The sequence below is a fragment of the Primulina eburnea genome, chromosome 1 (assembly GCF_022965805.1).
Source record: "Primulina eburnea isolate SZY01 chromosome 1, ASM2296580v1, whole genome shotgun sequence".
Classification (NCBI taxonomy): Eukaryota; Viridiplantae; Streptophyta; class Magnoliopsida; order Lamiales; family Gesneriaceae; genus Primulina; species Primulina eburnea.
This window is the reverse complement of record NC_133101.1, coordinates 63,855,714-63,869,419: the sequence shown is the minus strand read 5'-3', so window position 1 is coordinate 63,869,419 and position 13,706 is coordinate 63,855,714. Positions and strand designations below refer to the sequence as shown.

Below are 13,706 nucleotides of genomic sequence, written 5' to 3'. Positions count from 1 at the left end.
GAGAATATAATATAGCAAAACTTCCAAAATCTGAAGTCATCATTGAGAAAAATCCGTGGCTTGGAAAATAGAGACGTCGAGATTTCCTAGTTCGACACTGAACTAACGTCGTTTTGCTGATTTTAATTTGGATTCCAAGTCAAAACCGGACCCAAATTTAATTATATTAATCCGTGATTTCTTACCTTGAATAATATATAATCTTTGGCCCGAAGACAAGCAATTAATTGCTATACATTTGTGGAACCTACGTCGGTCCATGGATTAAACAAAGCAATAGCAATGTGGTCTGAAATTGAATAAATGATGGCTTTAAAATAGTATATCGATTTTGTATCCAATTGCTCATATTTAAGACACATGAATAATTATTGATGTCGATAACGTTAATATGACAAAACATGAGTTACTTTAAGGTCAATCGACAGAGAAACTTGTGAAATATAATGTCAAACAAGGGTGACGTACAACTTGCAAAGAATAATGTTAAATGGGTTGGACAAGAAAAGGATAGACTCGATATTTAGCTTTTGACCCCATCAAAATAAGATAATTACACCCAGAGTCTCGTTTGGGAAACAGCTCACACAAACATTCCCAACTCTAAATCGAACCTTACAACTATCAGAGCCTTGCAGGTAAATAATCGAGTCATTTAGAATTTAAATAAATTATAAATTTCAAGCTATCCCATTTTGTTTGGAAAGTTCCGGTACGGAAGATTTCATTCTCAAGCAAAAACGTGTGAGACGATCTCACCATTTTCGTGGACGATTCTCTTGATCACCTATGAAAAATTACTTTTTATGCTAATGAATATGACTTTTTGCTAATATGGGTAGAACACTGTCTCACAAAATCATGATCCATGGACGTCTCACATGAGACCTTTTTCTCATACGTTTGCATGCAGAATAAAAAACGTTAAGGCTATTTATCCAAGAATACATACACGGAATTACTGGTATCAGAAAACCTTGAGATTATTCCCACAATAACAAGAACATCCACAAGTGAAAAAAAAACATGCATCCATAGTACAAGTTTTGAGAGTTTATCAGAAACATCATGATAATTGCAAGCCCCGATCTTAGCGTTCATCGGAAACAGCATGATTATTGTAAGTGCGAATATAACAATAATAATTTAACATCAAAACGGCGCGACGGTACCATGGAAGCTAACTTTTGCTTCCAATTCTTCCTTACGTGCACCGACAACCCTGTCCACTTCCTGTCCGTCTTTAAGGACACAAAAGAAGGCATCGCCTCAACTTTGAATTCCTTAGCAACAGCCTGCAATGTGATGTCAACGTTATTTCAAGCATGCCAGAATCTTTAATGGATCGTTAATTTGAAATCTGGGGATAATGTCAGAATGAACAAAAATACGGCAAATTGTGTATACCTCAAGTTCATCGACATCAACCTTCAAGAAAATGACATTGGTAAGTTTCTTGGCAATCTCAGCAAAAAGAGGGGAAATGAATCGACATGGCCCACACCAAGCAGCTGTGAAGTCTATCACCACCTGTCCCATTACATTTTAACTTGCAAGGTTAACATTCAAATATGTATAGTCAAACTTTCGCCACCATAGTTTGAAGGAAAATTTTAATTATTTCTATATGAGAACCATAAGGTCTCTCCAACAAAAAAGACAGACTAAAGCAGCAATTTCTGAACCCACAAGATAGAACGACAAGAATATGTTGGGTTTCATCAAATTTCGTAGAATTCATTTCATGTTGAAGAGAAGTTCATCAAGATTTTTTTAGGTGTGTTTCATGGAGCATTAATAAGCTACATAAACATTTATCATGTACACATGAGTAGCAAGAATACATTTTTTGCAATTTTGACATATTGAATCAAACATTGGACTATCCACTCAAAGGGTAAAGTATATTGGGTCAACCAGGCAACCAATTCTTCATTTAGTCCAAATAGAGACACTTTACTTTCATTGGATGATTTTCAAATGCAAGAATTACAGTCCTACAGCCAACAACTTAAGTGATTTTCAGTCAAAGTCCATGTTCAAGGTTGGAATCAGCGGGGCCAGGGAGTATATGCTAGCATTCAGAATGAAATTTCTTTTTTGTAAATATTCCAAAAAGAAAAAAACTTTAACCCGCCCCAAATTTATTATGTCAACATCACTCGCCCGAATTTCTGGATCTGCAACGGTCCATGCTGATTAAGGATTAGAAACCATTTCAAAAACAAAGATATCGTTTTCATTTATTGAACCAGTTCCAGAAAAGAGAGAAACAACTAAGGATCCACCACAACAATCAACATAAAGATTCCAACCAATTACGCAAAACATAAGTTTAATCAAACCCTAGAAATCTACTAACAAAAGAAAAAAGCATAACACCACCGACAAACACAAGAGTAAAAAAGGCAAACAAAATAAAAGAATAATACTATGTTGAAACAAAAACCCGTGAACAACAAACCCCACATAATTTAATCGTACCCAAAACAACAAAAAAGGAAAAAACCACAGATTTCCCAATAGAATACCAATTTCTTGGACTCAACACCCTTCTGAAAATGGCCCTTCCACTCATCGACGGTGTGACAGCCGAAAACCTGCCCCTCTTCCGCAGCCATCTCTTATATTTCTCGTTGCGAAATGAAGATCACTATTGTCGGTGTTTTACAAGAAACTGACTCGGAACATGCGTTTTGTTTGAAGCTGGGGCCTGGGAATAATATAGAGGTGTTAATTAGGGTCGGCTTTGTCAACTCGAATCTACCCGAATTCGAACCCATTTAATATATATATATATATAAACGAAATGACTATTTAGAAAATATAAATGTTTTACAAAATATATATTATACGATAAAAATTATAATAAAAAATTTGCAACAGGTCATAATAACTTTAATAAATTTTTCCAAAAATATATATTCGACCAAATATCTTCATTTATGAATAAATTCATAAATTTAAGTCAACTTGTAGAAAATTTAAAGCAAAGTTAATACAAAAAATAAATAATTGTTAAAAATATCAATATTTTATAAAATAAATATAATATAATGAATTTATGATATCAACATGCAATGAAAAAATCGAACATACAATATAAAAAATACCAATATTTCTTAATTCTATATAAAAAAAAATTAAAAATCGGGTTACGGCCAACTGGAACTATCCAACCCAACTAATTTTTCGGATTTGATTTCTAGTCCAACCCAATTTGAGTTAAACCCAAAGACCTTCGACCTTAATCTCATTTTTTACGGGTTGACTTGAGTCAGATTTTGAGTTTTTTTTTTTTTTTTTTTTACAATTTTGGAATAATCTACATCTTTATGAATATAAAAAGACAAAATATAGCCAAAATTAATATGATTTTAAAAAATATTTATTGATGTTAATATATTCACCTATTATATTAAACATTTAAAACAAATAAAAATAAATATATGATTAAATGTGTAGTCTTTTCAATTTATTTTTTAAAAAATGAAATTTGAATATGATATTCCTTGAAAATATAAATTGTATTTAAATATATGCATTTGCTATATCATTTCATTTAATTTCAGTTATGATTTTGAGTTTTACATTATTTTTTATATATTTAGTTCTCACTACTCTCTGTCATATTACATAAAATATATATTATTTTTAAATAGTACGGCTTTCAACTTTATAAAAGAGTGGTGTCATGAATTTTTAACATATTAATTTTTTGTAAATTGTTATTATTATATATCTTAATAGAAATTTAATGTAAATATTTTTTTAACATATCTTAAAATAATTTTAAAAAATTTAATCAAAAGTTATTCATCTAATATATGCAAAAATTTTGAATTTTTGAAAAAAAAATTATTTATTGTTTAAACTTTTGATGAATAAAATAATATATCTGTTCGTTTCATCAATTTTTGTAATTAATTCGTTGAATAAAGATAATTGCATGATTTAACCATAAAAATTTATAAGGATAATATGATAATGTAGCCGTTGATCATGATGCTAATTTCCATCGAACACTGAAACCTTTAATAAGCAGAAAAGAATAAAATTTTATCCAAATGAAACCAAGGTTATCGTATTCAACCATATATAAGAATTATTCAGTACAACTCCTATGTTCCAATGCTCAAGAAAGAACACAAACGCCCAACTTTAAGAAGAGCTTTTGGCCTTTGCAATTTGCTTGATTGATGTGGAATTGGCAGTCCTCTGCAACCATGAAAATGCATTCAAGGGTCGATCAATACGTCGAGTCGAGTAACATTAAAATACTGCCACAAAATTTGATTCTAGTAGCTATAGCAATACTCGAATTTGTTCAAGTACTCGATTGTCAGGGTTAAGCCAAGAAGTAATGGATGAAGTAGAACAAAAATCTAACCTTCAGACAAAGGTTCCGTTCCGTGTCACAAACTGGATACTCTTGGGGACAACAGTGAAGATTGTCCTTGCAGCAGACAGCAGATTCTGCTCCACAGCATTTCCAGTACAAGCATATTCCAAAAAACCTCTGTGAACAACAACACGTTTCACCTCTCGAACAGGAAGTGAAAATACTACATTTGTTAGGACCGGGGGAAGGGCTAGGAGGAGGATTTGGGATCGTTTTTACAGGATAGGACGCGAGCGTGTTGATTCCACACACGCCTTGTGAATTCCCACTGTTTCTTAGCATATGCATGTAGCCATCTATTCCCCAGTATTTTCCCCAAGAATTCTTTATTATCCAGTAATCTTTTCCATCTTTAGAATCATATCCCACTATTAGCACAGCATGATCTAACGAAGTCGAGCTAGGGGCCTGTAAATATTCCCTGCAGGTACAATAGTTAACATTCTAACAGAGATCGATACTATACAAAATATAAGATTTGTCGAAAATGGCTCTCTGTACGAACGCTCGAGTACAACTGGAATCCCGTCTCACTGCCACATATACCGACACTGACAGGTTGAGTGGCAACAGCCTGTAGTAGCTGCTTCTCATCTTCAGAGGGTACATCAACATAACTATCTATGGTAACAGCACGTTGTTTCAGCTGCAATGTACATTGGTAAGAAATTTTATAGAAAGCAGTCAGAACAAAGTCGGTTGGAACAAGAAAACAGATAATAACAAGGCACTTTGAGAGGCCTGCAACTCCAAGAAAAATACGGACGAAAAGAGAAAAACTGAATAATACCTTTTCCTAGGGCTAATACCAGTGTTTATGATTTTCCGGTTATTGAAATCCATAAGGTTGTGCTTGAATCAAATCAAACATATTTCAAATTCCTTTCTTTGTTGTGAAAGACAAAATCCACCATATATCGAGTTAAACAATTTGAACGGTAATTGCAGTGGATTCCAAAGCAAGTCCATCAATCCAAGTGCAATTTAAAAGACAGAAATACAAGTTAAAACAGCATATTAGCAGGGTTACCTTATTGTTGTTACACGTTTTGTCACGACCTTGAAAAGGGTAATCCTCTTTGGTATCATATCCCTTTGTTTTTAATGACGAATTCATATGCATAGTCCATGAGTCCTCCTCCACAGCCGGTATTATAAGATTTATCACAGTCAATAAGCTCTTGTTCGGACAGACTGACTAAAGATCCTGCCACAATCTTATTAATGCCTTCAATGGCACCAGTGGCTGAGAATGACCAGCAAGCACCTTCAAAAAATGAAGGCAGTGAGTGATACTTCGGTCGAAATCAAATGTGATACTTCAAGAAAAAAAGTTACTTAAATGAATCAGGCCTATCGCTAAGGAAAAATTTAACTAATTCATCGGCATGAAATTGATCAAATCGACACTCCTCAGCATCCCCATAGTGCCAAAATATTATCACATCGCAAATAACATCACATCAACGCGGTATACCCAAATTCAACGAAAATGTTGCACTCCCAGCTAATATATTGAATCTGTCCTTTAAACTAGGATCCTAATTCCTAACCAAGAGTTAAAAAGACAAAATCATGTGAACAAATTTGTTATTTTACTGAAAGAAAACTTAACAGATGGAAAAAAGAATGAATAACCCCTCTCCAAATCAAACCACTCAACCATATCATCCTCTATGCATATGAAACAGAGACCCATAGCTTCCAAGAATCAGTTAAGTAAATTGACGTAGACAAAAAAAATGGCAATAAACTTACCACAACTTCCCTGATCCTTTACCCCAGTGACAGCCCCTTTGCTCCTCCAATCTAAGGAAGAAGGAATCTCAGATTCTTTCAAAAGATTATCCCCATCAAGTCGAGGATTACCGAATCACTCGCAGAACGTGAGAGCCCCATATACTTGGCCTTAAATTCATGGTTAGTGAGATCAGCAAAGGCATTGAGAGCTAGTGTGTAGGAGGCATTAGCCATTGTATTGTGACGAGTAACATATTCATGGTTTTATTCAAACACTTGGAGCCTGTGCTGCTTTTCTTGATCCGAAGTGTAATTCTTTCCATACTGTTGGCACCAGGAAGTAAAAAGATCGGGAATTGATGAAGATTTGCACATGAGCAATTGAGAAATCAGGAAGAGAAGATGGATTAACGGCCATAACCATCTCGCATCGGACATAGATACCTAGTTGGGGGAGCTTTGATCCTCCTCTCCAATAAAATACGAAACATGGGCTTTGTCTATTGGGCAAATCGCTCGTGGCGTTTCCACGTTAACGGTTGGAGCAGCCAGTTAAACTACTTCATGCTAATATAATATATTATATTATTAAAGGAAAAAATTAAAAAAATTCATAAAAATAAATAAAAAATTCCTTCTGAAATATGTTAGAATTCATATGAAATTTCAATTGATTTATAGAACCCCGAGATATATAAGTGGTTTTAAATTTTTATATATAATTAAAATAATCATTTTTGTAAAATTACACGAATACGAAATAATTGATATAAAATCCATGGTTCAATTGTATAAACCCGGATCTGGGCAGACCGATTGAATGAGATGTTTAGTACTATGCTCCTGGAATGAACATTTTTATCTATAAAATTTAGTTATAAATAATGATGCGATGCGCCAAGACACTCTAGGGGCCGACCGATTGAATGAGATGTTTGGTTTTATATTTAAGGTAAAACTCTTATCTTCGTTGTACAAAAATAATAATGACGTGATGCCATCGTCAATTAATGGACACAGATAGTTAATGGGACCTCAATCTATTTAGAAATCTGATAACTAATGCTACAACTACATCAATTGGAAATCTAATCTAGGTTGAATTTGACCACAATGAACTGTGATACCCAAGAACATCAGTGCATATGGAAGAAAAGTGAGTTGATAGTTTTATCTAATAAATTTGACTCACGAGTATCAAGCATATTCAGAAGGATGATTGAGTAAACAAAATGTCTATTATATCTGCAAAAATAACATTAATGCACACCGCAAAAGAACTGGTGTGTGCCTTGCATAGCCATAACACAGCATAACAATGTTCAAAATAAAAAATTATTGCGTAACTTTATTACAATGAAAACTGTAACCAAGAAAAGGAGCGAAAGGGTGGGATATTGATCAACATGATTACAAATGAAAAAAATATAGAACCGATATATAATGGAATCCAAAATTACTACCTCTTTGCGTGTCCTGATGGCACCTGCGAATTGACATACCAGTTTTGTTTCTCCAATGGTTAACATAAAAAAACAAGAAAGACATAATATGAAATCATCTGGTCTGTGATGGAGAACAGCGCAAGCCAGATGCATCAGATCCAACCACAGAAATGTCACAAACAGTACAAAGCTGCCCTTGCTGAGATGGAACAAAGTGTGCACTGCAGTAAGGACATGTTACATCTCTCTGCCCTCTGTATATCGGGACGTGAGTGGCCCCACACACTACAAAAGGATTTCTAAAATCGTAGTTCAATTGTGCAGCATCTTTCATATTCTTCTCAGCAGCCTGTAAAACCTGTCGAGCTGTTCTGGCTTGGTTTTCGTTGCTTGGGTTGGTTTCTAGGAGTCGCCTAGCAAAGTTAGCGGCAGTGCTCAGATTTTGCGCTTTGTAGCAAACTGTCATGGCATTCATTAGTGCAAGTCGAGTGTGTGGAGGTTGGAGGTTGCAATGGGTGAAATAGGCTGCAAGCTCTTGCTGACGAATTGGATTGTCCTTCAATTCCCTTCTCTTAAGCTCCATCTTCAAACCCAAAACATACTCTTTTACAATGATAATCAACTCTTTGACTTCATCAACCTCTCTCCGGGTTTCGACCACAATCAGTGGAATTGTGTGAAGAATAGCTAGGAAATGTCGAAGGGCTTCTGAAAACTTTCCAGCAGTCGTGGCCTTATAACCGGCCTTGAGTTGTTCATCTAACTGAGAAAAATTAAACACGAGAGCGGGGGGACCCCGCACATTGGGACTTGTTGACTCACTCCAACCCCTTTCCACTGCAACTGAGACCACTGGGGCTGATGTGAACGCACGCAAGTACGTATGGCTGCCCATGTAAAGATCAATGAATAGCGACTTCAAAGGTGAGAAATTTCGTAATCCTAACTGACGGCTCAATAGCCGCATTGCTGTGTCGAAATCCCCACAAGCAGCATGTTCAGCAGCAAGTGATGATCTTTGGACCCAAATCTGACTCACGGGCATGCCAGGGGCAGGGGCAACAAATACCGAGGAACGTGAATTTGAAGTTGTCTTTGGTGTGTCAGCATCAGGAGGCAGATCCAAGTCCTCGAGATCCCATCCTCCCTCTTCATTCTCCCCATGTTCATCCTCATCCTCCAACACACTAATGTCTCCATTCTGTATCTTGTCCACCTCATCAATATCCAAACCCTCACCCCAATCAGCATCTGCAGCATCTTCATAATCATCGTTACCACCTCTGACTGTATCATCAAGACCACCCTCGAAAATTCCTCTACTAACCATTAACAAAGGCCAATCTCCTGCGCATAACACCGGATTCGGAGGTATCAATAGAGCAGGTTTCCTCACCTTGGGCAAATGAGGAATATTAACCCCATGTTCTACAGCTATTCGCTCTGCAATATCATCAAGCCCATGCACAGTGGCTGTAATATACGCAAGAGGCAGATGGCCTGTATTCTCCAGAATCTTAACACGCTCCCTAATATCTCCAAGATACAGCGCATCATGAAATTGACCCATCACATCATTCTTGACCTCGGCAATTCTCATCATTTTGGATAATTTTTCCAGATTACCGGTTATCAGATAATGAAAAGATAGTCTCTCAAAATTTTTCGTCTTCTGGTATGCATATTCAACAATCCCAGTATTTCCCTGACGAAGTGCCTCCACTCCTAGTCGGTACCAGTGATCTTTTTCATCAATCTTTTTTGCAGATTCAAGGGCTTTCTCAATATTACCGCATTCAAGGGCTAAGTTGAAGCGAGTCCTTTCATCCTTCACAAAATAAAGAGCTACCTGTGGGAAGCCCTTTTGCTGCAGATAAGCAATCATTGCCTGTCCACATAGTTCTGAGTTTTTTATCATGCTCATCACTTGGTCAAATTTCTTTCCTAGCAAGGATAGTTTGAAGACATACTCTGTTGAATCAATAATGATGGGACGGTTTTTCCCCTCTCGATCCAAGCAAAATATAGAGTTCCCATAAATTTTCGTAATATATACTGGGACATCCATTGTCTTAATAATTCCACTGTCCCCATTTGGAAGGCAATACTTAATATGCGTCAATGTTGTATAGATGAAGACTCCATTATCATCCCATGCTCCACTCTTGACACGAATGGTCTCGTGAAGAGTGCAGCAGTGTACAAGTTTTTTATCAGCAATAACAATAGAGTGTTTGCTCAATAAAGCAACAGAAGCCATATCCGGAGACCAAACCACATACCTAACGAAAGGAGTTTGAAGATCCCCAAGAACATTCCTTTGTTGGAGATCAAATAGGACAACCCTGTCCTCTGCCCTGCAGAGTAGATTTCCAGTGCCAGCATAGAATATAGCATCAGTTGCAATTGGAAGAATACTCTTTTTCACTATTTCATTTTCCAGGTTCTTAACCAAGACTTGATTGCTGCTCTTGTCAAGCACAGCGAACCTATTTCGAGCCACAAATACCGCTGACCCCCCAGCACCTTTCTTTGCCTCCTGAACTGTGTCTCCTCTACCGTAGCTGTCTTTTGGAATAACATAGAGCTCATATGATCCCCCATCCACATCTGAGCAAATCAAAACAGCATTCTCAGTAGGACTGTAAGAAAGAGCTCGATGCCCTTGATTTAAACCATGAGAACCAGGTCGGCGAATTGTTATCAGTTGAGCATCTGTCTGGGTTGAATACTCAAATACACGGAGAAATCGGTCCTTGACAAAGAAGACTGAATCACCACTAACAGAAAAGGCAGGACGCTCTCTATCCAACTTAAAAACAATCATGCCGCTATCATGACCAGCAGCCAAGAGATTTATCTCAGGATGGACTGATAGGATCCAGAATCGGTCAAGCTCCCTACGAAATGTATGCAATCCAGTTCTTTTTGTTGCATCCCAAACTCTGATACTCCTGTCTTCAGAATTTGAAACAATGATGTCCTGTCTTGCATGAAACAAAGCACAGGATACATTATTCACATGGCCTCTTAATGTGTCCACCTCCCAAGCCTTCGTATCTGAGACCAAATAAATAACATATCAGACACTCAGTTCTGAAACTAAAACATTTACGAAACTAGAAAAGTAAACTATGATCATGAGAGGTTTAAAGAGTAAAAAGAATCTGACAGAAGGAAATTCACGAGAGGCCTGTTAAAGAAATATCTAGTGAAAGCTAGCTACAATATCCTGGTTCATTTGACAAGGAAAAAGAATCTTGTGCTCCTTATTTAGAGAAACGGCATTAACACATAGCATCACCTAGTCCCGACAAATATCTCAAACTGTTCGATACACATAATGTCAAGCACAAAAAGAATATTTACACTAACATAAGGCATCGGCATGAATCGTTCTAACGGGTAACTCTAGAATACTTATCAAAGATCAGTGGGCCTTACCGTTCATGCGCCAGATTTTAACTTGTCGGTCATCTGCTCCAGAAACAATAAGAGGAAGAGTGGGATGAAATGAAGCCCAGTTAACCCCTCGATCGTGGCCTTCCAAGACATACTTCACAACAGCATCAACCCCACCAAAGAAGTCTGCATTCATTTGAGACAATCGCAATATATCATCGGCAGGAGATACTGTTTTCTTCCTCAAGGCACCAATATCCCAAACACGAACAGTCTGGTCCAATGATGCTGAAACAACCAAGTCTTCTTTTGGGTGGAAAGATGCACACATCACATAATGATTGTGCCCAGTCAACACAGAAATGCAAGCCCGGGACTGCCAATTCCATATTCTAATTGTCTGATCATCGCTTGCACTGACAATCCAAGGACACTCGTGATGAAACTGAACCGTCCGGATATAATCAAGATGACCGAGAAGAGTAAATAGGCACCTATGCAATTTGTAATTCCACACCTTGATTTTGTAATCGTCACCTACAAAAAACAGACGATGATGGATTTTCGACCATTAAACTCTCCACCAACTTATACACTGTATAATTTATTCCAAGGTAATTAAATTTTTTCCTAGCATCGATTACAGCATTAAGGTGATACTTTTATCTAGAATCTCCTGCTCCATATGCACCAACATCCTTTGCCATAGAATTAACTAAGCTCCATCAACATTTCCCAGCAATCAGAAAACAGAAAAAAAATAACCTGGTATCAAATTCCAGATCTCATTTTACAGATCACTGGCAAATAATTTACAGCCAATTACAGTCCCATGAAGCTGTTGATAGAGTCCCTGACTAATCAAACATTACCAGAGAAGTTATAGGCTTCGATAATTACAAAAGCCAACACCATAAACTGAGATATGTAAAGCACAAATCGCAATTGTTCCACAATACAATTGTCTATGTCTAGATCAATTTTCAATCACAAAGTTAATGTGAGGAAATTGCAGTTCGTACAGAAAGCGTTAAATAAATAAAACTCAAGTTATAACATGATGAGTATCTCAGATATGAGAGGAAAAAAAATTACAGAACAAGCGACTTGTAATCACCAAATTCAACAAAAAAAATGCCAAAATCAAACATCCACCACACCCCACAAATCCAAATTGGAAAAACTAGTTATCTAGCCAACCGCCCAAGTATCACAATCTCAGTACCAAAAGTCTAACATAAAACATCAGATCCAGCCGCTAGCAAAGCGTCAGCACTCCAAAATAAACAATTGATCGCATGAAATCTATGATAAATCGTAATGTAAACAGAAATTGAACAGAAAATTAATAAAATATAAAGAAATAGACCTCCGGATACAAAAAGAGGCTGTGACTTATGAAAATGAACACCACGAACGGGTCCTTCATGCTCGTCAAACCTGTCAATGAGAGTGCCCATGCGATGATCCCAGAGCTGGATCACGCCGCTGTGGAGACTCGCCAAGATCCATGGCCTCTTGCTGTGGAAACTCAAGCCTTTCACTCTATTACTCTTCGTCTCGAACTTCGTCAACATTTTACTATCTACTCCACGAAATAGCTGACAGGGAATAAACAATGAGATCCGAACACAATCAGGAGACGAAAACCCCTAATTCAGGCTCACGATCCGAACATGATTGGATCCGTGAAAAATTAGATTCTCAAATCAAAGTGCCGGTGGGTGTGGGATAAGAAAGGTGCTGTAGGTTAGGGAAGACCGTGCGTGAGTGTGATTGGGTGTAGATACGCACAATCAAGTCCCCTTATTTTCGAAAATCTCAAACTTGGCACCAAGATTTTGAATATATAGCAAATAACGAGATGGAAGATATGTTCTTGCAATTTTCGCTCCAGAGTGCTCCCAAATTTTCAAGCAAATAAAAAATTGATAATCATATCAGTAAATTATGAAAAACAGATAAATTACAATATTTACTATTATTTATGTCACGACGATAAATTTATGAAGTACGATGGTGTCTTATGATATGTTATGTCAAGATTTCAAATATGTATTTATATTTGTTATATATCGAACGACTCTACTTGCCGAGTATTTCACAAAATACTCATTATTTTCATTCATCCCGAGATAAGGACGAACAACAAGTTGAAGAGATGAACAACAATACTTTTGGGAATGACGACGAATCTCTATTCAATGAATAACGGTATTTTATTTTCGTTTGTGTGGCCTTCGACCGATAATATTATATTTTAAATTATAATATCTTGACCAATGTGTTAATAATATTGTAATTCATAAAAAAAACTAATTATTAATATAACGATGATTTCATTGATAATATATTTTATACATGATCATTCTCCCGATATTGCACGGGATGGGAAAAATCCATAAAATTCAAGTCGAGGTATTTTCGGGCATGGAAATGAGACGATATCGAGGATGAATCGTGATTTTGGGAGATTTTGTGCAAGAAGCGTGGTTTCAATAATTCGTTTGGATCGAGATAGTTGAGAAAATCAATCCAATTTAATTGTTTTTGATACCATGATATTAAGCATTACTCATTTGTGACAGGGTCTTTTGGCCTAGTAGTATCATCTTATATATAATCAAAAGATTCAGATTCACGCCTTCCCATACATGCAATAATTGCAAAATAAGTTCTTGTTTTTGATTTGTCATGTTATTTGTTTATCTACTGGA

The 13,706-nt window shown here is 36.5% G+C and overlaps 1 protein-coding gene and 2 pseudogenes across 1 annotated transcript; all 3 read right to left on the bottom strand.

Moving 5' to 3' along the window:
- Positions 1 to 1,008: 1,008 nt before the first annotated feature.
- Positions 1,009 to 2,775, bottom strand: LOC140840770 (thioredoxin H-type 1-like; annotated as a pseudogene).
- Positions 2,776 to 4,032: 1,257 nt separating this feature from the next.
- Positions 4,033 to 6,678, bottom strand: LOC140840764 (cysteine proteinase COT44-like; annotated as a pseudogene).
- A 683-nt stretch (positions 6,679 to 7,361) lies between these two features.
- LOC140840755 (coatomer subunit alpha-1-like) lies at positions 7,362 to 12,774 on the bottom strand. The gene is made up of 3 exons (XM_073207926.1): positions 12,359 to 12,774; positions 11,032 to 11,526; positions 7,362 to 10,647 (listed from the first exon to the last, which is right to left on the bottom strand). Exons 1-3 carry the CDS (start codon positions 12,564 to 12,566, stop codon positions 7,700 to 7,702), a joined length of 3,651 nt encoding a protein of 1,216 aa, XP_073064027.1. The 5' UTR covers positions 12,567 to 12,774; the 3' UTR covers positions 7,362 to 7,699.
- Positions 12,775 to 13,706: the final 932 nt, after the last annotated feature.